The sequence below is a fragment of the Symphalangus syndactylus genome, chromosome 20 (assembly GCF_028878055.3).
Source record: "Symphalangus syndactylus isolate Jambi chromosome 20, NHGRI_mSymSyn1-v2.1_pri, whole genome shotgun sequence".
Lineage (NCBI taxonomy): Eukaryota > Metazoa > Chordata > Mammalia > Primates > Hylobatidae > Symphalangus > Symphalangus syndactylus.
Window position 1 is genome coordinate 15,347,082 of NC_072442.2, and position 26,265 is coordinate 15,373,346.

The following is a 26,265-nucleotide window of genomic DNA, read 5'->3' on the forward strand; positions in this document are numbered from 1 at the left end:
CAGGTGGCTTCCGGCCCCAGCTGCCCTTCCCCCCGGCACCAGCTCCAAGGGATGGCTCAAGAGCCTGGGACTGACTCAGGGCATTGAGGGTGACCCCAGAAGACCAGGGCTCCTCGACAGGGCCCTCGGTGAGTGCCCAAAACAGGGAGTCCAGAACTCCAGCACAAGAAAAGGACCTTCTCTCTGAGCCCCACCGCTGCTGACCTCAGCCCAGAAAACTCCCTTCCCTTCCCAACACTCAGGCCAGGCCCTGGCTCCTCTGCGTGTGCTCCCGAGGGCCATGGAAGTGCTGATGCATGAAGGGCGTCCATGGAGGCTGTTGTCCTCAGCACCCGGCAAAGCCACCCCTCCTGCAGCCTCAGACTGCAGGGCACAGTGCGGGGGGCACTCTCAGGCCCGGTGGGCCTGATGGCACTAGGCTAGGTGTTCATGCTCTCTTTGGGGCCTGTGGGGACAAGAGGGCAGGGCAGAGCTGGGTGAGGACCAGGTCCTAAGGCAGGGGGCACAGGTGCTACGGGGAGAGAAGGGGGCTTGGAGGAGTGGAGGGAAAGAGGCTCGAGGGAAGGTTCTGGCGGCCACCGGATGTGGGCATGGGGCCCACCCACCTGCATGCCACCCCTGATTTCCCCATGGGGAAGGCAGGAAGCTGCCCAGCCCAGGGCCCCTGGCTGGAGGAGGGGAGTAGAGTGTGGGGGTGGGCAGGGGGCAGGGTGGGCTGAGCCCAGCCCACACCATCTTCCCCCAGCGTTCTCCAAGCCTCTCGGTGGGCTTGGCTCTGGAAGCAAGAGGAATGGGTTTGGGGAGGTAGGAGTGGTAGAGAGAAAACCACCCAGTGACTCCTCCCCAGAAGGCCATGGACCTCTTCTCTGGGTCCTCCATTTAGGCCCACACAGACCTTAGGGAGCTGTCAGATTCAGGGCCTAGAAGAGGATTGGCGTGGGGGGCAGTGGGGAGGGAGATGGCCCCACATCCTTCCCTCCAGGAAGGGGGTCCTTCAACCTGGAAAGTTGCCCCATTCCTGGGTCCCTAAAATGGGACAGAGAAAGGGGGAACGGGGCCTTTCACCCCCTTGAGTCTAAAGAGAAAGTGGTGAGGAGAGTTGCCTCGTAGGACCAGCTGGCCAGAAATGGGGTGATACTCCTTTAAGAGACCACCGCTGCCTCTGACCTGGGTGGAGGGGAAGTGGCTGCCCCAGGCGATAAGAGGATAAGAATATCAAAGTTGTGCAGTAACCTGGGTTCCTGGACCCCCATTCTTCAGGGCTCCTCCCCTGAGAGCATCTTACCTCCTACTCCTGCTTATGATGCCTCCATAGCCCTCACTTCAGAGGCGTCCTGTCGCCGCAAAAGCGAATCACAGAATGGGACCCAGGAGCCCGGCTTCTGGGCCCAGCTATGCCATAGACCCCTCAGCATGTGACCTGTGGCAAGTCAGAGCTGAGATTCCAAGGGACACACATGGCTCCAACTGTCTCCAATCTAGCCCTTCTCCTGCCCTGTGCAGCGTGAGGTGTCCCTGATGCCTGCTGCCTTGTGACAACAGAGGCTGATTTTCTCTGTACAACCTCAATGCCCAAAGGCCACCAATAGTTTTTTATTTTTATTTATCTATTTTCTTGTTTTGAGAAGAGAGCTTAGGGCCCAGCTTCTCTGTCAACGGAGCTTCTGGGGTCAGGGGGTTTCTGGACAGTCTAGGCCCTCTGCTGGTTCCCATCCCGAGGCTGGGGCTAAAGAAGGATGGAATGAGGACCTGGACTTTCCCCAGCCCAGCGATGACTCCCGGCTCTGCTGGGCCTCAAACCAGAAGAAATGGTACAGGGCCACAGACAAAATCAAGGACAGGGGAAGGGGCAGAGTCTAAAATAAGCATACAGAGACAATAAGAAACCTTGTGAGAATGGCTAGGATACATGGAATGGGCTGTCCACCTGTGAGTGGAACAAGGCTGCTGGACTCGAAGCCTGACGTAGGCTGCCACCACCCAGATGGGTGGCCTGTGTGACTGACCAGCAGATGCCTGAGGGAAGAGCAGCCAGTGCCTGCGTGGAAACACACATGCACACACAGCGGCCCAGAGAGCCCAAAACATTCAGACACAGACATACTGTCGCTGACACACCTTGCAGGCCTGTACACACACCTAGAGGAAGGCCTATCTACACTCCTGGACACACCTGCCTCCTCCCCAGGAGACACAGGGAGGGTCACCTGGGAATCTGGGGCCAGTGCTTGGCAGGGTGACTGGAAGGAGCTGGGGGTGGATTCAGAACATAGGTACCTCTGTGAAAGTGGCCTGGCTCCTACTCCTGCCTCCAAAGCCACCTGTTGCCTGAGTTCCCCAGGATGAGAAAAACCAAACCCTTGATGTCTTTGTGGAGAGAGGAGTTCAAGTTGATACTTCAAACTCTGCCCCCTTGGCAGCCGGTCCAGGTTCAAGCAGGCTGTCACTGGGCAACCTTGGCTTACTTGGACTTGCTGTCAAAAGTCCCCCACGGCCCTCTCTGGTTCCGACGTTCAGATTCTTGCTCAGGGGAAGTAGGGGTGGGGGCGGCAGGAACAAGGTGGGAACAGCCCTTCACCAGGATAGAGGGATCTGGGCTTGGAATCCTGGAGGGCTCCAGGCTCACGGTCCCTCACTGCCACCCCCACCTTACCGACCTGGGGGACAACCATCTCTGTGTGCCAAGCTGAGGCTGTGGGTAGGCAAAGGTGAGCCAGCAGAGAAAAGGACACAGGACCTGTCATTGGGCACTCGCAGCCTGATAGGCAGTGTGTACGAGTGTGTGTGTCAGTGCATGTGAGTGTCTTGTACCCAAAGCAGGGCCAGAGCTTCAGGTCTGATGGGGACACTTGGCTCCTACTTCCAGTGAGCACTGAATCTGAGGGTGAAGTAGACACACACACATCTAGATTTAACATAGTAACAGCAACAGGCACAAGGCCATCCCAGGTGGGGCTTGCCAGGGCCCAAGGGGCTGGGATGTTGGATGCTGTAGTGGCAACCTTAGAGTCACAGGAGTCCCATCAGAGAAGGCTTCCTGGAGAATGTGAGTACAGGTGGAAGAGGGTTTAGAAGGAGAGATTGGGCAAGGAGGAGAAACAGGGAGAAAATGGTCTTTTGAAGGCCTAATGCCTGTAAGGAGAGCAGGCCCAGAGAGTGGAAGAAATGACACGAGCTCATTGTCCCACGTGAAGGCAGAAAAGAAAACCAACCCTTCCCTGCCATCTGCAGGGGCTTGGGGCCCTCACTCACAGGCAGGCAAGCAGCCAGTGGGAGATGGCAGCTCAGATAACCTGCCTTACGAAGAGACAACAAGAGAGAAGCCACAGACTTAACCACTCACAAACAGGAAGTCCAGAAGGCAGAGCAGGCCCGCCCTCCAGTAAGCTACGGTTGGGGACAGGCCTCGCCACAAAGGAGGGAAACTGAGCCCCTAGCATTGCAAAATGGGGCTAAAGCAAATTGGAGTCAATAGTCCCAAATGTCGAGACCCTTTCCCATCTCCCTGGAGGGGCAGCCAAGGGAAGCAGGTGCCAAGAGAGGCAAGTGCCTTAAGAACCTAAGACAGCCCATGTCCCCTACAGAGGTCATCTCAGCACCTCAGAAGATCTCTGTCTCATCTCAGAGCCTTGGGAGCACAAGGAGTGCTAAGGGGCCTCCAGGCCAGGAGGGAGGGCAAGCTGGCTGCCCCTCAGCCCCTGCCTGCTTGGCCCAGACTCCCCTAGGTTTAATTTCACACTCTCCTGCTCTACTCTGTCTGGCAAGGGGCAGCTCCAATGCACAGTGGCCCACACTAGGAGGTCACTTTGCACTGGGGCAGGGTTCTGGCTCAGGTCTCCTGGGATCATAAGACCCAAGGACTTTTAAGCAGCAAGGTTAGACAGCAACTGGTCCGGAGTCAGGAAACAGAGCTGCAAGCCCAGAGAGAGGCAGAAGGCAGCCTGAGGTCACAAAACAAGTTAGGGCCAAGCTGGATTCTTTCCACAACATCTGGGAAAAGGCAGGATGGGCTGGGTGGAAAGGGGGTGTGGGTGTGAGGAAGGCTACCCTGACCACTGCTGTGGGAGTGGCCATGAAACCAGAAGCTTTCTTCTCTGGGATCTTCTAGGGACACAAGTGGAGAGATGAAAGCTCCCTCTGGACTATCTCCACACACAGGTGCCGGGTTTAACTTGCATAGCTGCACCTGCTCCAGTTCCAACTGCTGAAAATAATTGTGTGTGTATGTGTGGCGGGGGCAGGGAGAGGGTCCAAGAGCTGGTTTTCTGCCTGGAACCCACTACGATCCCTCATCAGCCCCACTCCCTATGCCAACATCAGGATCACTAAGCAGAGGATAAAATTAAGTGTCAAGAAACTAGGGGTCTAGTCCTCACCCTGTGATTATTTATGGTACAATTCTGGGCCAGTCACTGAATCTGCCCCTAAACCCCAGCCTGTTTCTTCACCTATAAAAATGGGGAGGGAGTTGACCAAAAGACTTGTTTGTGCTCTAGGAAGTCCCCAAGAGCATAGGAGCCCAGGGACCTCGCAGGAGGAAGCAGCAGTATCTGTGTTCCAAATCCTGCCCAGCCCCCAGGCAGCCATGGTATCTTCCCAGCTGGCTCAAGGGCACACCTCCCAAAATGCAGAGGAGGCAGGGTGGCTAGGAATGGCTCTAGTAGAATTCTCCTCTTGTCTTGCCTGGAAACAAGGGGCAAAGGGCTATCTATTTCCTCCTGCCAGCCTCCTGCCCCCAACAGGATTCCTCACATCCCAGGACCAGCTGGAAAAGGCGGTGAGAGTTGGAAAGAGACTGCTCAGTGAGGGCTGCCCTGTGAACCAGCTTGGATTCATCCCGTTCACCTCCACGTTCTGCACACGGGGCCGAGGTAAGGGAGGCAGCCCACGCAGCTAGAGAACTTGATGAAACACACTCAATCTGAATCTTGCTTGATCGTCATGCTGACCCAGTGAGGTAAGTGATGGTATCCCCATCTCAGAGATGAGGAACCGGAAACTCAGCGAGGTTAAGTTTCACCTTCCTGAAAATCGGGCACCCCGTTTCTGTTCCCCAGAGGGAGCTCAATTCAAAGTCCCCAAAGAACAGGTCTTCTGTGAAGACCTGTTCTCCCCTGACAACCCCGTTGGAAAAAGCAGTGGGAGCGACCCAGGGCGGACCCTCTGGCCCAGGCTTGTGGGTTGGGGGGCAGAGGGGCCTAAGTGGGTGGCCAGGTGGTCCACAGAGTCTCTCCAGCAGCAGATGGCCTCCCCAGCCCTTTCCTTCAGAGCCTATTAAGCAGTCAGATGGGGGAGGGTTGGCCCCCAAGGCCAGGGACCCAGCAGCAGCAGCAGCTCACAACACTGGAGCCGTTAAAAAGTGACTCAACCAGAAAGTGCGTCTGAAGCGACGCCCGCCAGGGCCCCAGAGCCCCAGAGCCAAACCTCAAAAAGGCGAAGTGAGAGAGACAGGCCTGCGGGGGCTGGGCGGGGGTGGAGACCCAGCCTGGAGCTGGCCTGGCCAAATAAGGGCAAATGCACTAGGGCGGGCCAATGGGGCAACAGCGGCTGGCTGCGTCATGGGGCTGCGGCTCTGGGGAGGGGGAGGTGAGAAGCCTGGGACAAAATGGGGGTGGGCGTCAGGGGGCCCAGCCCCTCTTCGAGGGGTCCCAGGGTGGGTGAACACAGGAGGCATGGAAGCCCTCACCCCCAAGGAGGCTTTGTTACTAAGGTCAGCGGGCCTGCCACCCCAGAGCCCCACCTGCAGGCTGGGTGGGGTTCAAGGGAGAAAAAGGGAAACCTGGAGGACCCCCATGCCCCTGCCCCAGTTATGGGCCCTGGATCCCCATCTGTCATGCAGAACTGAAGGGAGGCCATAGGGACAGCAGCATTGTGCAAGGGGAAAGGCTGAAGCACCAGTGCAGCTTCACCAGGCCACTGACTGTGGGCAAGAGATGTAATGGAAACTCAGTTTTCTCACCTGTGAAAGGGGAATAATATTGCCTCGTGGGATGGCACTGAGGGTCAAATGCAATAATAGAGGTGGCCCATTTTGAACCTGGAAATTGCCATAGGGATGTAATAGATGATTAGTGTAGAGGCACAAGGCCAAATGTTGCTTCTTAGATTCTTGTTTCCAGTTGCTATAAAAGATCCCTTTGCAAGTACACCATGTGGTTCTCAATTTTGGCCCCTGGTGTCTAGAACAAGGTAGGGGGAGGTGCAGAGGCCAGAGGGATTCCTGAATCTTAGTCCCTAAGCAAAAGCAGAAGAGACTGATGACTGCCTGCCTCCAGCTGATTCCCCAGGGACATACCCCCCCCTTCACTTCTCCTGCCTCTCCTCACCTTCCATGAATCCAGACCATGCCCCACCCCTCCTCCTGAGACCCTGCCCTCCATCTCCCGGCCTCTCTGGGGTGCAGGGCAGAGGAAGTGAGTCTACTCAGCTGACCAGAGAAAGTGCTGCAGCTGCCTGCACTGGGTGGGCCAACTGCTGGCTTGTTCAGGTCCTGTGATAACTCCCTTGCCTCAGGCCTCCCCAGCCCCTGCTGGGACCACTGGCCCAGGAGGAAGGCTGGGTTCTGGCTGCCACCTGCTTCCTCTGAGGAGTTCTTCTCCCTCCCAAGCATGGATTTGCATTTCCCCCTCTGCCTTCTGCTACTCAAGCCCCCAGGGATGAGGTGACAGTTAACCCCCCACTTCCTGCTAGTGGCCCCAGAGCGCTCACTTCCTTCCAGGTATTTTCCGGGACGGGGGAAGGGGTTGAAAGGGTGGTAGTTGCTGGGTTTGGAAAGGGGATGAGGGATTCATTTTAGAGAGAAACTGAGGTCCCCCTACCCTGCTGTCTGAAGCTCTCCTTCCCTTCCCTCACGCTCACTCTGTAACACAAGAGCTCAGTTTGCAGGAAGAAGAGTGCATAGGCCGGAAGCAGCACACAGGAGCTTTCAAAATGGGCTAGGCCAGCTCTCTCTTAGAGGCCCAGGCCTCTATCCACCATAGATAGACCCCCAAGGAAAGTTCCTTGGACTTCAAGTTCCCTATCAGGACAACATAATGTCTGCCCTCCACCCGGAAGGCAGAGGGTTGAGAACGGGGGAGTGCCGAGGCATAGAGGGGAAATGTTTTCCATCATATTTCTCAGAGGATCTGGCATCCTGGTACCAGCAGCACAAGGCAGTGTTCTCTGCACTCAGTTCTCGCTTCCTGGGATCTTATGGCAGAGAAACACAGCATCTTTAGACAAGAGGTACTGAGCTAGGCAGTGTAGGACATACAAAGTAGCAGCAACCCGCTCCTGAAGTCAAGCTGACCAGTCTCTGGGGCTCAGTCCTCTCCCCTAAAAAGTGAGGGGCTGGCCTAAGTCATGACTCCCCCAGTCCTAATGTTCTGTGGTCTGCCTTCACTCCTCTGTAGACTCTGTGTCTCACCTTGCCACTGGTGAAGGCCTCGAAACCCCAAGACTGAGGCAGGCAGCCATGTGCTCTTCTCCCTGGTCTAAACCTTACTGGCGCAACCTATAGCAATGTTCACCAAGTGTGGCTGTCTGTTCTCCTAGGTCAGACAAGATTGGAAGGGGGACAGCCACACATGAGCAACAGAAGTGACAGCTGACAGGTTGCTATGAATCCAAGAGGTAGAAAAAGAGTCAGTCCCAGAACCATTTCACCACATGATACAAAAATGGAGGTTTACAACAATGACTTTGAACCAAATCAGGTTAAATCACATTCAGAATCTTGTATCCAAATAGCAAGGAAGTATATAACACATTTTTAAAAATTTAAGCTAGGTGTAATGGCACATGCCTGTAGTCCCAGCTACTTGTGAGGCTGAAGTGGGAGAATTTCTTGAGCCCAGGAATTCAAGGCCAGTCTGGGCAACATAGTGAGACCCTGTCTAAAAAAAAAGAACCACAGAAAAACAAACAAAAAACAAAAAACAAACAAACAAAAAAAAACCCAAACCAAAACTTTATCTTATAAAAAACGAGAACATAAAGATTAAAATTAAAAAAAAACCTCGGCCAGGCACAGTGGCTCACGCATATAATCCTAGCCTTTTAGGAGGCTGAGGCCGAAGGAACATTTGAGGCCAGGAATTTGAAACCCTGTCTCTACAAAAAATACCAAAAATACCCCAAAATTAGCAGGGTGGAGTGCTGCGCACCTGTATTGTTAGATACTCTAGGAGCTGAAGTGAGAGGATTGATTGAGCCCGGAGCTGGAGGCTTCAGTGAGCCACTGCACTCCTGCCTGGGAAACAGAACAAGACCCTGTCTTTGAAAAAAAAAAAAGCCCTGGTGCTTGAAGGAAAATGTTTCTGTTTTGATTCAGTTTTGATGTATTTATGTATGATATATGTGGTGGAACACCTATTACCCAACAATGCTGGAAGGATGAAATTCTTGTCACACCTATCTAGAACTTACCTAGAGATAGACAACCTTGGATAATGACAATTCCTTACATACTTAGTTTACAACTCTCAAATTGCTTTTGCCTAAATTATTGTATTTGATTTTTTTTTTGAGACAGGGTCTTGCTCTGTTGCCCAGGCTAGAGTGCAGTGGCACAATCGGGACTCACTGCACCCTTGACCTCCTGGGCTCAAGTGATCCTCCTGCCTCAGCCTCCCAAGTAGTTGGGACTACAGGCGGGTGCCACCACGCCCAGCTAATTTAAAACAAATTTTTAGTAGAGACAGGGCATCACCATTTTGCACAGGCTGATCTCAAACTCCTGAGCTCAAGCAATCCACCCGCTTCAGCCTCCCAAAATGCTGGGATTACAGGTGTGAGCCACCATACCCAGCCAAAGCAAACTTTTTATTTGAAGTATAACAGTGAACAAATCCTAAGTATATAACAATATATTTTCAGAAAGTGAACTGACCTACATAACTAGCATCAAGATCAAGATAAAAGGCCAGACGCAGTGGCTCATGCCTGTAGTCCCAGCAGTTTGGGAGGCCGAGGTAGGTGGATCGCTTGAGCCCAGGAGTTCAAGACCAGCCTGGGCAGCATGACGAAACCCCGTCTCTACCAAAATATAAAAATTAGCTGGATGTGGTGGTGGACGCCTGTAGACCCCACTACTTGAGGCACTGAGGTGGGAGGATTAACTGAGCCCAGGAGGTTGAGGCTGCAGTGAGCCATGATCGTGCCACTGTACTGCAGTCTGGGTGACAAAGTGAGACCCTGTCTCAAAAAAAAAAAAAAAATTAAGAAAAGAAAAGAAAGAAAGAAAGGGAAGGAAGGGAAGGGAGGGAAGGGAGAAAGAAAGAAAAAGAAAGAAAAGGAAGGAAGGAAAGAAGGAGGGAAGGAAGGAAGGAAGGAAGGAAGGAAGGAAGGAAGGAAGGAAGGAAGGAAGGAAACAAAATATAACCAGCACCTTAGGTGCTTCTCATGCCCTCCTCCACCACCACCTATCACAGCTAACCACGATCCTGCCCTTAACATCATAGTTTTGTCAACTGCACTTCATAGACAAGAAACTTCATTTTAGAGGTGACTTGGGAAAGTCACAGGGTTGGTGGCTGGTGGAGGCAGCAGGGCCAGGACTCTGCCCTTAGTTAGATACATGTATTTTCATCACACAAGTCTCAGTGTTCCGGTGGGGTGTGACAGTGCCATCATCAGTCTGCAGATGGAGGGAGGTGAGGAGGAAAAAGAGAGGTTGGGAGGTGTGGGGCACACAGATCAGCAGGTGTGTAAGAGCTGCTGGAGTGGAACAGAAGATGCAGCCAGGAGTAACTCATGAAGGGCTAGACTGGTTTCCCAATGCTCTGCACAGGGATCCTTGAGTAAATCCCAAGGATCCCCTCCCTGGGCCATTGCCCCACTGCCTCCATCTCTTTGGCTAATTTTAGACTTAGGGACTAGAGTGGTGGGATTAGAGTGGTTGGTGGGCTCAATGTGTAGGGACAATGTGTTGTAATAACTTCATTCAGAAGAAAGCTAATGCCTCACACTGGTTCTGTGGAACACTTATGGAGGGAAAAAAACTTGCTGTGTTTGTGGACAACTATGTCACAGTTAGTAGCCCTAAACTTGGTGTGGACATTATATTTCTTGAGCTGAGGCTCCACTACTTGATTATGGCTAAAACACTTCAACTCTTCCCTGCCCCGAGACAGAGTCTTGCTCTGTCACCCCGGCTGGAGTGCAGTGGCACGATCTTGGCTCACTGCAACCTCCGCCTCCCGGGTTCAAGCACTTCTCCTGCCTCAGCCTCCCGTGTAGCTGGGATTACAGGCGCCCACCACCACACCTGGCTAGCTTTTCATATTTTTAGTAGAGATGGGGCTTCACCACCTTTGCCAGGCTGGTCTTGAACTCCTGATCTCATGATCCACCCACCTTGGCCTCCCAAAGTGCTGGGATTACAGGCATAAGCCACCGTGCCCAGTCAAGACACTTTAATTCTTTGAGCCTCAGTCTCCTCATCACCAAATAAGGATGTTAACTAGTTCCAGGGTTTCTGTGAGAATCAAATGAGATACTGGATGTGAAAGCCCTTTGTCAACTGTATTTGGGTTTGTTTTGTTGTTTTTTGAGACACGGTCTCGCTCTGTCACCCAGGCTGGAGTGCAGTGGCGCCATCACGGCTCACTGCAGCCTCAAACTCCCGGACTCAAGGGATCCTCCCACCTCAGCCTGCCAAGTAGCTGGGACTACAGGTGTACACCACCAAGCCTGGCTAATTCTTTGTATTTTTTGTAGAGATGGGCTTTTGCCATGTTGCCCAGGCTGGTCTCAGACTCCTGGGTTCAAAGTGATCTGCCCGCTTTGACCTCCCCAAAGTGCTGGGATTAGAGGTGTGAGCCACTGCACCCAGCACCTTTGTCAACTGTAAAAATATTTACATGAACGGCTTTACTGATGCTAAACATGAACCAGACTTCCAGACAAAGTTATTATTAGTCGGTTCCTAAGCATGACCTACCTGCCTCTTTGATAGAGACCAGATGTCAGGGAGGGGACCTGAGGATCAAGTAGCAGGCTGCAGACAGACTAGGAGTAACAAGGCAGAAGCCACACCAAGAGCAAAGCCTCAGTTCCCAACCCTGGTGAAACTGCTCCCCTCCAAGACCAGACCATCCTGACCCTTGCTCTATCAGGCACCAGTCCTTTCTTGAGCTGGAGGCTGCATTATCAATGCACTGCCACTGAGCTCCTCAGTGTTCTGGGAGCCCCTAACTCCACAGCATGTGGCGGGGAGAAAGCAGAGAATGAGGCATGGGCAGGCAAGGGGAAGGCAGCCTGGCTACTATTCCTAGTCTCTGTCTGACTTGCATCTGTCCTTGTTGAGCTAGGGAGGAGGCTTGCTCTTCAGAAGGACAGAAGCCAAACTACTGAGCAAGACAACAAGGAGAGATCTTAAGATGCTGTGCACTCAGAACTTTGGCAGCCAGAATGGGACTGAAACTTTGACAGACACAATGGGCCAATGGGCAGGACATAGCTCTCATGGCCGCCCTCACAGCCATGGAAAGCAGGGCAGCGGTACCAGGACCGCCCACTCCCAGGGAGCTGTGAACCAAGTCCTTGTCTTAGTTTCTTTGGGTTCCCAGTAGAGGATGGGACTCCAGCTCCTTTCTGCCTGTCTGGGTTGCTGAGTGGCACCACCTGCATATTCAAGTACCAGAGAAAGCAAGAAAGCTAGTTCAGCAGCAGCTCCCAGGGACAGCCCACTTGGTACAGTCTGTGAATCCAGGAAGGAAAACAGGCCACCCTTCCTCCACAAGCATCAATGCCTATGCTATGTCTTTTGCTTCCTGTGAGACTGTCAGTTAGGGCCCAGTTCAGTGTGGGGCTGAGGCGGCCTGAATGTGGTTATTTGTGCAAGCTCCTCTTGCCTCCCCTCCCCACAACTGTTTCCATTCTCACCAAGCAGCCACGTCCGGGTCAGACACCCAGGACAGCAGCTGGGGCTTTCCAAGGGACTTTTTGAGAAGCTAGTGAAAGTTGGGTGTTGGCTGCACAGCCTGGGCACTTGCTGAAACGCACTTCTTCCATCCAGGACGTAAGCTCTAGCCTGGCAGGGTTGCTTTCAGGTTGAAATTGAACAGAGATCACCACCCATGGAGCTTTCTGTTTGCTGGGCTGGGGAAATCCTTGAGAAACTCAGTTTGGAGTTGGGGTTATCTGACCATTCCCTCAGAGCTTGAAGGCACCAGAAAAAATGGTTTTGGTTTGAAGACCATGAGTGGACATGAGCAGCCTGGCCAGTCCCAGTTTCCCTCCCATAGGCCTATGCGAGGACAAGGAAGGGGAGCAGACAAACTAATCAGTCAGATCAGCATCTCTCCTCCTTCCCACACTCTCCAGGACACAGGTAACAAGCAAAATCAACTCAAGAGCAACACCAGGTGGCTGAGACACAAAGCCCTAGCACAGGCAGCGCTCCCTAGCACAGCACAGCTCACCCTGCAGTTGTGGTTCTCAGCATTTCCCCTACTATTTTGGCTGATCGTGCACATATTCTATGTATTGAAAAATGGCCCAAAAAGGAGACCAAAAGTATTTCACCTTTATAATACTTATATAAGTTTCACATAGCTTCTACAATCACAATAATCCTGAGGCAAACAGGCAGGGTGTAATCATTCTCTTTTTTACAGGGATAACAAGGAACTTAGGGAAATCAAAATGGGGATACTAACAGGATTTCTGTGGAAACTTAAATGAGAATTTGTGGTAAATTTTTTTATCCTAAAACAACTCACCTTGGCCAAAAAATGGGATGTTACCCAAGGTCCCCTACTAGGCCAGAGGAGAAAAGGACCTACCTCCTACAGGGGCACAAACAAGGGAGACTAGGACCCAATGGTCACCCAAGGCCCAAGTGTCTCCAGTGAGTGCTTGAGACTGGCCTAAGGTATAGGAAGAGCAGTGAAGAGAAGAAAATAGACGAGCAGGGGAGGGAAGAATTATTCAACATGGTCAAGGAGCACTCTACAAAGCCTCAGGATTTCTTCAAGGGATACTGCTGTGCCAGGTCTCGAGGGCAGAAGGATACAAGTGCGAGACACCAGGGCCACCAAGTCGATGGGGTTACTGAGCGTCTGGATCAGCACCTTCTGATAGGAAGCAAGGAAGCACACTAGAAAGGCTGCAATCCCACAGGCTGACACAGTCAAGAGGGAGTAGAAGGGCCTCTGCTGCTCTGGGAAGGTTCTTATAGGGCAAATAAGCTATTACGGTGCCTAAGAGAATGGAAGAGGGAGGCAAGGCAGGTGTCACGGCCTTCAGAACTTTCTCGAGGTTCATATTTATTGACATTTGACCTAGAGTCCTTGGCATGGGGAAGGCACAGACCTGGGCCACGGGTAGGAAAATCAGCATCCTACTCTCTCCTCAATTCCATCTGTTAATCCACCAACCCAAATCCCTCCCACCCCACCTGTAGTCCAAAGAAGATAAAATGATAAAATGATGTGCTGCTCTCTCAACAGTCAGCTGAGTCTGAATTGGAGGGCAGGAAGTATTTGAAGTTCTGTTCATTTAGTTCCAGAACAAGAAATAAGCAGAGGCAGGAGGTGGAGAGCAAAGATGCTGGCAGCCCTGCATCTTGCTAGGTCTTTATAGCTGTGTCTCTGGATTTGTAGGCCACTCCTCGACTTTTCAGCTCCCGCACGATTCCTGAAGCAGGAAAAGAAACAGCTCTGTGAGGTAAGATTCAGAAGGGTAAGATAGGCCACTCAGCTGCCACCTTGAGGGGGTACCATAAGCAAACTGGAGTTCCTAGACTACTTATCAATAGTCTGCTTGGCCAGGCATGGTGGCTCATGCCTGTAATCTCAGCACTTTGGGAGGTCAAGGTGGATCACTTGAGGTCAAGAGTTCAAGACCAGCCTGGGCTACAGAGCAAGGCCCCCATCTCTACAAAAACTTTAAAAAATTAGGCAGGTGTACTGGCTTGCACCTGTAGTCCCAGCTATTTGGGAGGCTGAGGCAGGAGGATCCCTTGAATCCATCAGTTCAAGGCTGCAGTGAGCTATGATAATGCCACTATACTTCAGCCTGGGTGACAGAGACTCCGTCTCAAAAAAAAAAAAAAAAAAAAAAAAAAAGGTCCTGCTTAGTTGATTCATTACCAGTGAAGACCCAGGCAAGTGTTCGGTAAGAATGAGAAGAAAAAGAGGGATACATGTAGTCATCAAAAGCAAAGGTTCTAAGCCAGGCACCTGTTGTCCCAGCTACTCAGGAGGCAGAGGTGGGAGGAGCGCATGAGCCCAGGAGTTAAGAGTCCAGCCTGGGCAACATAGTGAGACCTTGTCTCTAAAAAAAATAAAAAACAGAAACAGCAAAAATTCTGGAGCCAGAATGCCTGGATTCCAATCCTGGCTCCTCATTTACTAGCTGGTGACCTCCAGCAAGTGATTTAACCTCTCTGTGCCTGGTTCTCCCCATCTGTAAAATGAAGTGTGAGAATTGGCATTAATTCAGATAGAAAAAACTTCTGCAGAGCTTTACAGTAAATGAACATTGGCTGTTATGATTATTATTACCTTGGGGCAGGCGACCAGTGACTGACACTGCATATACACCTGGCTTAAAGTTACCTGAGAGAGAAGAAAAAAGATACAAGATTACAGTGAAGTGAGTTAAGACTCAAGATCAAATGGAAGCTTAAGCTAAACATTAAAGAAGTGATGCAACTCCAAGAGAAGAGCTATCCCCTCTTTTGGCTACAAGTGTTAAATGACAAGGCACAGGACACTGCTTCCCTGTGTTTCCTACAACCCGATCTTTCCCACCCTGAGGTCACTCATCTTGCTGATTTCAGACTCCCTAATGGACCTGAGGAACAGTAACAACACTACAACTAAGCCAAAAGGAGAAAGGCCAACACTTACTGACTCGCTGCCACTTGGAGACCCAGCTGTCCTCTGGACTCATCATCGCAATGATTCTAGGGAGGGAAAAGAAATGGAGAGTCAGCCTGAGCCTCCCCTGGGCCTGAGCTCAATTCTGAGAGAGGAATCTAGGAAAAAGCCAAGTACTGAGTCTCCACTGGAAAGCCGGGAAAACTGCCTTCTGATGTTGGGATGAGGCTGACTCAAAGCTAGGACTGACAAAAGTTCTTCGTTCTTATGTCCTTGGCCCGCCAGCCACAGGTCAGTTGCCATCCCCAAAAGATTATCTCACTCGGCTCACAAACATCCTTAGCCTAACATTCCCTAGAAAATGAGACGGCTTTAGGACTAGGGGTCCAATAGTTACAACTAACACAACTACAAGGGGTCTAGGGCCTAGTGCAAAGAGGAGGGTGAGTCAAAACAATGGATCCTACTACTAGAAAGGAGTTCAACTTGGCTAAGCTGTTCCTCTAATGACCTATACATGTGGGGTTCCCTTCTCAGAACCTCATCAGTAAGTTGAGACTCAAAGGTTGAGATAATACATGAAAAACACCTAGCACAAAGACTAGCACAGACTAGTTGCTAAATAAGCATTAGCTCTCCTCATTACCCTAATAGTCCTTCCCAGGTAGCTGTGATTCCAGAGGAATGGTAAGGCTATTCAAGGGCTAGAAGATGCTGCTTGAGCAAGATGGATAAGCATTTTTGTCATTCAATGCATTCAATCAAACTCTTACTGCCTGCCTATTGTGTTGCGTGTAAGCACTGACATTTGTTGACTGCCTCCTCAATATGCCTCCCCTCTTGTCTCAGTAACAATCTTGGATTCTTATTGAGAAGATTCCCTTCCCATCCAAATCCTACATTCTCAGCCATGCGCTGTTAAGTGGAACCGACCCTACCTCCAGGGGTGACAAGCAGAACACCAGCCCCCAGCCCTGCAGCCTGATGGGAGACAGGCATGTATGCAGGCCATGCTCCTGACCACAAGCATATTCTTCTCTGTCCTTCGCAATCTATCTTTTTAGCCTTAGGGTCCCTACAGCCCAACCTTATGATTTAACCTAAACAGAATTCCCACTGTTCTCCAAACACATCCTGGTTTTCCTCATCCTAAGCCTTTGCTCTAGTCACTCACTTTATTTGGAATGTTCTATCTCTCTCTCACCTCAACTTCCTCAAAAATCCCAAACTTCTTTCCTTAAGAGGAAAGTACTACCTCTTCCAATTCTGGTTGAGGTCATGTAGCCCTCCTCCGATCTTTAATTTGCCCACTCTTTAAGACCTAATATGCACTAGAATTATACAAATAATTCCTACAAGCTAACAACAAAAAAACCAAACTGAAGTCAAAAATGAGCAAAGGCCTTGAATAGGCATTTCTCCAAAGATATACAAATGGCTATAAGCACATAAGAGGCTCAACATCACCATTCACTGGGGGAAATGGGACACCAAAGACATATCCATCAGGATGGCTATTATTAATAAATAATAAGTGTTGGTGAGGATGGGGAGAAATTAGAACCTTTGGGCACTGTTGGTGGGAATGGAAAATGGTGCAGTTGCTAAACAGTATGACAGTTCCTCAAAAAATTAAACACTGAATTATCATATGATCTAGCAATTTCACTTGTGGATATACAGATGATCCCTGACTTACCTTAGTTCAACTTATGATTTTTCAAATTTATGATTGTGCAAAAGTGACATGCATTCAGTAGAAATCGTTTTCGAATTTTAAATTTTGTTCTTTTCCAGGCTAGCAATTCAGTACAATATTCTGTCATGATGCTGTGCAACAGCCATGAACCACAGCTTCTGGTCAGCCACAGTAACATAAGCGTTCTGAGCACTTGTGAAGTAGGCTAACTTATGATATTCAGTAGGTTGGGTGTATTAAATGCACTTTTGGCTTACATTTTCAACTTATGATGGGCTTATTAGGTTGTAACTCCTCGTAAGTTGAGGAGCATCTGTACTGAAAATAATGAAAAGCAGGGACTTGAACACATATTTATATACCAGTGTTCACAGCAGTATTATTCACAAATAGCCAAAAGGGAGAAGCAACCCAAGATATCATTGACGAATGAATGGGCAGCAGAACATGCTATACACATACAAGGGAATATTATTCAGCTCAAAAAAGGAGGGAAATTCTGTTGCATGCTACAATATGAATGAACCTTGAAGACATTATGTTAAGTGAAAGAAGCTACAAAATGCTACTGAATGAGCCCATAGGTACCTAAGGGTGCCTAAGGTGGCCAAATTCATAGAGACAAAGCATAGTGGTTGTCAGGGACAGGAGGGAGGAAAGAATGAGGAGCTAGTGTTTAATGGGTACAGATGAAAAAAGTTCTGGAGATGGATGGTGGTGATGGTTGCACAACGAGTATGCACTAATGCCACTGAATTGTGTATTTAGAAATGGCGACCGGGCGCAGTGGCTCACACCTGTAATCCCAGCACTTTGGGAGGCTGAGACGGAAGGATCACCTGAGGTCAGGAGTTCGAGACCAGCCTGGCCAGCATGGCGAAACCCCGTCTCTACTAAAAAAGTACAAAAATTAGCTGGGGGTGGGTGGTGGGTGCCTGTAATCCCAGCTACTCAGGAGGCTGAGGCAGGAGAATCGCTTGAACCTGCGAGGCGGAGGTTGCAGTGAGCTGAGATCGTGCCATTGCAGCCGGGCGCTGTGGTTCACTCTTGTAATCCCAGCACTTTGGGAGGCCGAGGCGGGTGGATCATGAGGTCAGCAGTTCAAGACCAGTCTGACCAACATGGTGAAACCCCGTCTCTACTAAAAATACAAAAATTAGCTGGGCGTGGTGGCAGATGCCTGTAATCCCAGCTACTCAGGAGGCTGAGGCAGAGAACTGCTTGAACTTGGGAGGCAGAAGTTGCAGTCCAGCCTGGGCGACAGAGCGAGACTCCGTCTCAAATAAATAAATAAATAAGTAAAATGGCTAAAATGGGCCGGGCATGGTGACTCACACTTGTAATCCCAGCACTATGAGAGGCCGAGGTGGGCAGATCACCTGAGGTCAGGAGTTTGAGACCAGCCTGGCCAACATGGTGAAACCTCGTCTCTACTAGAAATACAAAAATTAGGTGGGAGTGGTGGTGGGCACCTGTAATCCCAGCTACTCAAGAGGCTGAGGCAGGAGAATTGCTTGAACGCGGGAGGCAGAGGTTGCAGTGAGCCAAGATTGCGCCATTGTACTCCAGCCTGAGTGACAAGAGCGAAGTCTCTCCAAAAAAAAAAAAAGCAACAGCTTTTGGGCAATGATCTACCATTACTATACCTCCCTTCCCTTCATTTTCAAAAAAAATTGTCATGCATTTAACAAACATTATTAAGATTACATTCTTTCTTCTCATGTTAAGTCTTTGAAATCTGGGGTATATTTTATACTTAAAAGCATGTCTTAATTTGAACTAGACACATTTCAAGTGCTCAGTAGCTACATGTGGCTAGTGGTTACTGCATTAGATGCATAGCACTAGTATGTCCCAAAATAACTGTTGAGGCTGGACACAATGGCTTACACCTATAATCCCAGCACTTTGGGAGGTTGAAGTCGGAGGATCGTTCCACGCTGCAGTGAGCTATGATCATGCCACTGCACTCCAGCCTGAGCCACAGAGCAAAACCCTGACTCAAAAAAAAAAAAAAAAAACCCACAAAAAATAATCCCAAAAAACGAATGGCTGGGACCAACTAGGATTAACACTTGCCCTGCATTTACTTCTCTGGGTGCGGGTTGGGTAATGCAGAAGTGAATGATGGAATCTGAAGCAGCTTACCCATCAAAGGAAGAGCTGGTGCAATCATATACCATCTCTCGGTTACCCTTCATTTGTAGATATGCATCACAATTGTCACAACCATCATATTCAAACTGGTCTATAGTCTGGAAGTGAAAGAAAAATAAAGGAAAAGGAGAGATAAGCATGAACAAGACCAAGAGAAAAAAGTAGCTTTCTCAATACTTCGACCTGCTCAATTTCTTGTTTCCCTATGTTGACTTTGTCTCCTAAGGTTCCCCACCTACTACTCTCGAAGCTCCGTTCCTAAGTCCCACCCTCCCACTCCTTCCGCCCTTGTTCCCAATTCCGTTTTATCTATTCCTTTCTCTAGTCTACTCAGGGTCAGGCACCCTTTCCGACTACTCACTCAGCAGCGGATCCCCACCCGCCTCTGACTCCCAGTGTCTTTCGGCTCCAACGTAAGTTCACCGAACGTCTAAGAGCTGAGGATTCAAAGGCATGTAAGACCGCCCGTGCCCTCAGCTGCAAGACCTGTCCGAGATACTACGAGGTAAACGATGGCCTCCTTCGGCTTCCCACTCCCCCTGCCACCTCTGAGTTCTGAGCCTTACTTTTCTCTTTACTGTCCCACAGCCCCATTCCGCCCTCTTTCCCCGACCTTGGTCCCCCATGGGCCCTACAACCAGGTCCCCGACTGACACCTTGACCAGCGAACACAGCAAACAGGCCCGCAGGTGCCGCAGGTCCTTCGGCACCGTCTCCAGGGCCATCTTCGCCGATGGGAAGAGCAACAGGGAGGTAGACGACCACAGCCTGTGCATCCGCAGGAAGTAAATAGCTGGTTACCCAGAATGCCCGCCACTTCTGGCGCTTAGACTTCCTCTTCCGGTGTGGGCGGGCGCCGGCTCCGCCCCTACCCCCGCCAGAGGAGATGGTTTCTCCCACCGGCAAGCGGGGAGGCGGGGCGGCCGGCCTCCACCTGGGCCGGGGCGCGTCCCACCCACCTGAGCCCGCCGAGGGCGCGGCGGAGGCTGTGTAGGGTAGTCAGCGGGCCCCCAAGGCGGGGCGGGGGGGCGGCTGCGCCTGCGCGGGAGTGTGTCGGGCTGAGCCGCAGCGCCGAGACGCGGGCCGTTTGATCTGGGCTGCTGGCCCTGGGCTCCGGTCCTGTTCCCCGATGGTAACCCGAAGTTTGTTTTTTTTTGTTTTGTCTTCCCGTTTTAGAAGCATTGGGGGCAGTGAATCCACTGTCTCCCTCTGGATTATCTCTGCAGAGACCCAGAACAAATCCAGGGACAGCCCCACCCCTCCTTCCTAACTGCGAGAGCGCTATAGGGTTTCCATTTGCTTCCCACAGGAATGCTGGCCTGGGAGCTACGGCGGAAAAAATGCGTATTTATCTTTTAAAACTCCGTCTGTTTGCTCGTTCCGGCTGATAATTTATACTCTGCGCAGTTCTTAGCACTTAGACACGGTTCCTTTACTAAAGAACATTTGTAGGAGATTCGGTGTCCTTTTTTTCCCTTTCATTTCACCGTCTAGGAAGCGAAATGCGTTGTTCTATAGGCACCAAACCACCACCCCTACCAGACCTCTCTCGGGGAAGCAGAAGGGGAACTTGTGCCTTGTGAGGAAGCGACAAAGGCCCCTTCTGGCCCTGGAGACTTCATGCCAATGGAGCACCAACTCTCTGTCCTCGCAATAGCCCGAGTGCAGGCAGAACGCAGTCATTTGTGTTTATCTGAGAGGAGCTTTGGGATATAAATAGTTTCAGGCCCCGCTGCTCTATCATTCCAGCCCAGCCTCCTGACTGAGCTGCTTCCGGGCGGGCTTGCTTCTTGTTGCCGGTGCCATGCTGTGTTCAGATGGGCTCTGTGACACGTTTGGATGTTTTCTATCACTGAATAAAACTTTCCACTTTGGAACATATTTTCCACACTATTATCTCAGGTAAGTCCTGCAAGTAAGCCCATTTTATGGACTGAAAAAGCGAGGCACAGAGTATTTGCCCAAGGTCTAAGTCACTGAAGTATGATAATGTATGAAGTGGACAGTATAATAACATGACTGAAGCACAGTAAGAATCCAGTCATGCTTTCTCCTTCCCTGATCTCACTAAGCCACACTTTTAGGGGCTTACAAACCAGTTCTTATTGCCAAGCCCTCTACCCTATCCTTTCATAAATCGGAGCCTAGCCTCTGATAACAGAAATAATTTATTTCTCTTGATGTAGAAAGAGATGAAGTTGTTAGCCTGAGTGACAGTCATGACAGAACAAAACCACAAGACCAGACCACATTTGTGGATAAATATATTAGCAAATAAATATATTTCTTAACATAGTGCCTGATTCAAGCGTCTGTCTGGTTCAGATATAAATACCCATGTGGGTGCCTAGGTGCTAGTCTCCCCACTAACTGAGGGAAGAAGGTTCCCGGGTGGGGTCCTGTGCCCACTTTGCCACCACATTCACATTCCAAATGGGATAGTGCCTGCGGGGCTAACAGTGGTCAGGCTGCCCTGGGGTGAATGTCACCCTGATGAGGCCCCTCAGCTCTTGTCCACTCAGTGAGGCCAGGCTTGTGCTCTAATCCACTCTCCTGTGGGTCCCTGGCCTGTATGGCTTATACTGGGGAGCTGGGCCTCTGGGCCGTCCAAACCCAAGGGTCACACTTTGCTTTTCCTTTGTTGTCTCCATTTTCCATCCTTGCTCTGAGACAAAACTTCTCCCAGAGAAGAACTCTTTGTTGTCCCCGCTCAGCTGTAATTCTGCCTTTTCTACCTTCATTCCATCCTTCCTCTGCCCAGATGAAGTCCAGCAGAAATTCCTCCTTTCTACCTGCTCTGGGACTCTGAGACAGGAAATCTTCAAGGAGGAGTTTTTCCCTCCCCACTATTCTTACTCTCAACCCCCAGAGGAACCAAGGCTGCTATACCCACCTCAGGGACAGAACTCCACACTATAGTGGGAAAGCTTCAGGGACCCCTCCTTTTAGTGCTCAGGGCTCACCTATGCTCCTGGTCCTTTTGGCAAAAAAGGAAAATGATAGAGCCAGGGTTGCCCTGATGTAGCAGCCTTACTGTGGAGGGGCCAAAGCTGGTGTGCAGAGCTCACCCGAGGAGGGAGGTGATAAGGTGTCTTGCGTTCTGCTGAACCCACTGGCTGGTATGAACATGAGGCTTGGGGTGAGGGAGACCAAGTAGGGGTTGGGGAAGGAGCAGCACCTTTGTAACACCTGGCTACCCATAGCTAGCTTTCTGCCCTCAAAAACTCAGCCTTCAAGGGATCCAGCCCACACACACCACAGGCAGCAGCTGGTTGCCTGGCAGGACATGGATTTCCTGCACTACAGATGTGTTCTGCAGACAAGGTCTGGAGCTGGAGCAGGAAACGGCACCGTCCCACCCTCCCCATCACCAGTCCTCTTCCAGTGCTTCTAGGAAGTATGGCAAAAAGCATGGCGTTTGCTGTGGTCCTTTCCTTTCCCAGGAGCAGGACTCTGTGCCAGGCAGGGCCCAAACACATCTGGAGCACACTCTTGGTTGGAGCTAGGCCTGAACATCTCACACAGCCTGTTCACACAGCTCCTCGAGTTCCTCCTCTGAGCCTGTATTTAGAGAGAGGGGAGGAAAGAGGTCATTGAGGGTCAGGCCAGGCACCTGCTTCTCTCGCCTGCAGAAGAGGGTGGCTGGGAGAGGGCCACAGGGAGGGAGGTGCAGAGACTGTCTGGAAAGGGTGGCTAGATTGAAAGCTAAGGGGGCCCCAGTTGGGACACAGGGGAGAGAAAAACAAATCTAAAGAAATATATATAGCAACCAGTGTGTTACCAATACTTACTATTCATTTATTCACCCAATAAATATTAAGCATTCGTTGTGAATTTGGTCTGCTACCATGTGCCAAATAGAAGACCAAAAAGAATAAGCAGGGACCTGGTAACCTTTCTGGAGAGAAGGTATGAAAACAAATGGCCATTACGCCAGTGGGACAGGACAGGAGTCACGAGAGATGCATTAAGGAAGGAGAGAGACCGGGTCCAAGTGCAGCAATCAGGAAAGGCTTCCTGGAAGTGGGGATAAATGAGCTGATTCTGTAGGAATAGGTAATAATTAGATTTATGGGAATAGAGAAGGCAGGAGAATATTCCGGGCTACAGGAACTACAAGAATTGTTTACCCAGTTTGGCTAACGCATGGGCCCAGGGAAGGGAGGGAAGAGAGTAGAAAATAAGGTTGAGAAAGAAGATGGGGGCTGGCTGGTGCAGAAACCTTTGAGGCCAAAGCAGATTGGATTTTTCCTCTCTGTGGACAAACAGAACATTTGAAGATTTCTGGACAGTTTACTGTAAGGCAGATGACGCTGGCAGCAATAGGGAGGGTAAGTGAGCAGTGGAACTGTGGCGCACTTTATGGGACATACTGGATGGGCAGTACTCAGCCTTCGAGGCCCTGTAAGAGGGAAGGGAAGAGCTAGGAGGCTCCTGCATGGATCTTTAGGGTATAGCTAAGACACTGGCAGGGCCATCAGTACTGGACTTGAAAAGAACATGATAAAGCTAGCCAAGATACAGTTAACAGATGTGAGAGGCAAGAAAAAGAGAGGCACTGAAACTAGTTCTGAGTTTGAGAGAAAAGGGAGATAGTGGTGTGGTACTGGCAGCACTCAAAGTACACACACAATAGGGTCCGAATGGAATCACAAACACATAGCTAAAGCTTGCAGTACATAGCTCTCTCCCCAGGGACCTGGGTGTCCTGACTGGCAAGTTCCATGTCCTCAGAGCCTAGCCTGGAACCTAGCACAAAGCAGGCATACAGTCAGAAGGAAAAAAAGGAAGGAAGGAGGAAGGAAATGAATAAATGAATGAATTGGATGAGGGCAGCTCCTAGGTCCCACATGAAGAATTCCTACACTGGAGAATATTTCAGGACCTTTGTGTCACCTCCTGGGTTGGAAGGGTTCTAGTGATGACTGTAGACAAAGAACTGTGTCATCCACACAATGGGGGAAGATGGGGAGGAGTAGAAGGCGGAAGGTCCTGAATGGAAAAGAGAGATATGTGGACAAGTAAACACCATGTTAAAGTTGAGAATTTACATGATCACCACTTATGATATAGGGATGCACTGAATCCCCGAGAAATTAAGGTCAGTCTTATTAATAATGATGCGTCGAAGGGAAGTCCTCCTTGTTCTTTTACCACAGGGGTAGAGAAGAAAACCTAAGGCCCCACAGGGCTGCTGGGAACCACCTGTTGTTTCTCTCTCTCTCTCTCTCTCTGTCTCTCTTTTTTCTCGTTACTTACGTAGCTCTTCTTATATAGTCTCGTATTATGGTTATGTGTAATTATTTCTACTATAGCTCTCCCCAAGGAACACTTCTTGGCCTTCTTTGTATTTAGAACTAATACTGAGCTGTGAGCATTGGTAGAACTAAACCAGTTATTAAAATATGGAAACACTTATATTTGAGCTGCTACCCTGGGACCATTCCAAGTGCCTCTTTTTTTTTTTTTTTTGAGACAGAGTCTCACTCTGTTACCCAGGGTGGAGTGCAGTGGCACCATCTTGGCTCACTTCAACTTCCGCCTCTCAGGTTCACACGATTCTCCTGCCTCAGCCTCCTGAGTAGCTGGGATTATAGGTGCCCACCACCATGCCCGGCTAATTTTTGTACTTTTAGTAGAGATAGGGTTTCACCATGTTGGCCAGGTTGGTCTTGAACTCCTGGCCTCAAGGGATCCACCCACCTAGGCCTCCCAAAGTTCTGGGATTACAGGCGTGAGCCACCACACCCGGCCTTCCAAGTGCCTTTCTGATGCCTCAGCCACACCAGCACCTCCCTGGGACCTCCCTGTGATCTGCCAACTAAAGGGGTAGCACCTGGCAGAGCTGGGGTTTTCCTGCACTCTAGCCAGCATGATATGCTGTCCCGATGGTTAAGTGTTTTGGTTGCCACCTCTGCTGTATCCGTCTCAGCTTCCATCAACCCTTTGTTGGCTGACTTCACCTGTCCTGAAATATTCAGCTCTAGTCTCCTCTCCCTAGCACACCCACTTCCCTCTGAAAACTCACCAAGCTGGGCTGACAGCACCTGGCAGTGTGGATAAGGGCATGGCCTGCCCTCTGTGGTGTCAGAACTCCATTCAGAAGGCCCCTCCCCAGGTGGATGTGGTTCCGGGGGCTGGCGAGGAGTCAGACACAACCACACTGGCTGTGAATTTGAGTAACAGGGGCCTGGGGTTTCTGGTAGTAGCCTCCTGTCCAGGCCTGGAGGTCCAAAGATCAAGGGGTGTGCCTCTGGGGACCAAGGATATGCCACACTGGAGGTGTAATGGGGAAAAATCTGGCAAGCTGGGTGCACAGTTGCATCCTGGGGCCGAGAGCCAGGGCTGGGCTCGGAGGGACCCCCCCGCCTTTTCCTCTGTGGGTGTCGGGCAGAGAGGCTGGATTTTTGCAAGTTGAACAGACTGCTGGTACTGGGGCAGATGCTGGAGGCTTCAACTGGGCCAGGGGCTGGCTCAGGGAGGGCCCTGGGGCACTGTGGGTTAGAGAGCCGCCCCAAAGGGGCTGCTGAGTTGGATCTGGTAACTTGCTGATCAGGAGAAAGTGGCTCCGGCTGGGGCTGTGTCCGAGGAATAGGAGGCCTGGACTGGGGGACCCCAGTTTCTGGGCCAGGCTTCCTGCCATGCCACTGGAACCGCTTTTTGTAGTGGTGGTGCCGGTGGCGGTGGTAGTGGACATGGCTGGAAACCTGGGTTTCCCCTGTGGGCACCACCGAGTCCAAGGAACGAGGCCGAGAAGTCACGCTAGGCTGCATGTCCGCTCGCTGGGGATCCCCTTCAGGGCTGCAGTACACTAGGGGGTCAAAGTCACTGCTTAGGGAGCTGCAGAAGGTAGAACTGCTGCCATGGACCCCCTGTAGGCTGATGTCCGTGCAGTTGACCACGGAGTCACTGGAAGAGCCATGACAGGGCCCTGAGCTGGAGTCACTGGCTGGCCCATCTGCCAGGTACCCACTGCGTTCTGTGCAATAGCTTTCTCCAGATCCACTGCTGTCAGGGGGCCTGGACCGGCGTAGGGGCACTGGGCAAGCAGCAGGGTGCTGTGAGGTGGATTGGAGGGGGCTCAGTCCCCAGCCTTGTGCATAGGGGTGCTGGGCTCCTGCCAGGCGCTGCTGCTCTCCTGGAGCCCGGGGATGTGCAGCTCTGGGGAAGCGGTGATGCCGAGGGCCCATGCCTGGCTCCTGGGATGGCAGGAAGGGACCAGGTCGTGGGGGCCGAGCCACTGCACTCTGGGAAGGGCCCAACAGGTAGGCAGCAGGGAGGTGGTAGTGGGCATGGCCGGGATGCTGGCGAATGAGGTGGAGTCTTCGACCTGGTTCTTGGTAAGATCGAGAGGGTCCCAGGGACTGGGAAAATGAATCTCCCTCTGGAAAAAAGAACCAAGGGCACAGAGAATGCATTCAGAAAGACATGGCTGTAGCTAATCTATTTGACCCTGAGTAGCCTGTGAGCTCAGAGTTTGGGGGACCAAGGACGTGCCCAACCTGCCTGTGCTCTGGGACTCCTTCGTTCCCTCCAGTCAGGCTGCCTGCCCTGGGAGGGCCACTATGCATGTCAATCCCTAATCCTCCCATCAGCCAT

The 26,265-nt window shown here is 51.1% G+C and overlaps 2 protein-coding genes and 1 long non-coding RNA gene across 12 annotated transcripts in view; 1 reads left to right on the forward strand and 2 right to left on the reverse strand.

Moving 5' to 3' along the window:
- The first annotated feature begins 14 nt into the window (after nt 1-14).
- On the forward strand, nt 15-20,969 carry LOC129470613 (uncharacterized). 4 transcript variants are annotated; one of them, XR_010118002.1, is made up of 4 exons: nt 15-128; nt 4,726-4,957; nt 18,992-20,568; nt 20,853-20,969. It is a non-coding gene; the product is annotated as an uncharacterized lncRNA (long non-coding RNA). The 4 variants fall into 4 exon arrangements; XR_010118003.1 differs by lacking the exons at nt 15-128; nt 4,726-4,957 and adding exons at nt 13,490-13,653; nt 14,771-15,101 and having other exon boundaries at nt 17,278-20,568; XR_010118000.1 differs by lacking the exons at nt 15-128; nt 4,726-4,957 and adding an exon at nt 13,588-13,653 and having other exon boundaries at nt 14,771-20,568.
- SUPT4H1 (SPT4 homolog, DSIF elongation factor subunit) lies at nt 13,221-19,454 on the reverse strand. The gene is made up of 5 exons (XM_055258563.2): nt 19,323-19,454; nt 18,658-18,764; nt 14,841-14,896; nt 14,493-14,546; nt 13,221-13,623 (listed from the first exon to the last, which is right to left on the reverse strand). The coding sequence occupies exons 1-5, from the start codon at nt 19,440-19,442 to the stop codon at nt 13,556-13,558; spliced, it is 405 nt and encodes a 134-aa protein (XP_055114538.1). The 5' UTR covers nt 19,443-19,454; the 3' UTR covers nt 13,221-13,555.
- The window catches only part of RNF43 (ring finger protein 43), a 64,435-nt gene continuing 59,083 nt past the window's right edge, over nt 20,914-26,265 (reverse strand). For 4 of the 7 annotated variants that reach the window (XM_063628508.1, XM_063628507.1, XM_055258552.2 and 1 more), the window contains 2 exons: nt 24,695-26,050; nt 20,914-22,227 (listed from right to left, as the gene is read on the reverse strand). In XM_063628508.1, coding sequence (XP_063484578.1) covers nt 22,184-22,227; nt 24,695-26,050 — 1,400 coding nt within the window. In that variant the 3' untranslated portion in view covers nt 20,914-22,183. Of the gene's footprint in view, nt 26,051-26,265 lie in introns of all 7 variants that reach the window. The other 3 variants (XM_055258551.2, XM_055258549.2, XM_063628506.1) reach the window with 1 other exon arrangement.

What these genes read in the sequence shown, in the direction of transcription:
- SUPT4H1 (XM_055258563.2), bottom strand. Translation starts at nt 19,442, where the DNA reads ATGCACAGGCTGTGGTCGTCTACCTCCCTGTTGCTCTTCCCATCGGCG. An exon ending in TGCTGTGTTCGCTGGTCAAG is followed by an intron (nt 18,765 to 19,322) that starts GTGTCAGTCGGG and finishes TTTCACTTCCAG; the next exon opens with ACTATAGACCAGTTTGAATA. An exon ending in CACTGGTCGCCTGCCCCAAG is followed by an intron (nt 13,624 to 14,492) that starts GTAATAATAATC and finishes TTCCTGCTTCAG; the next exon opens with GAATCGTGCGGGAGCTGAAA.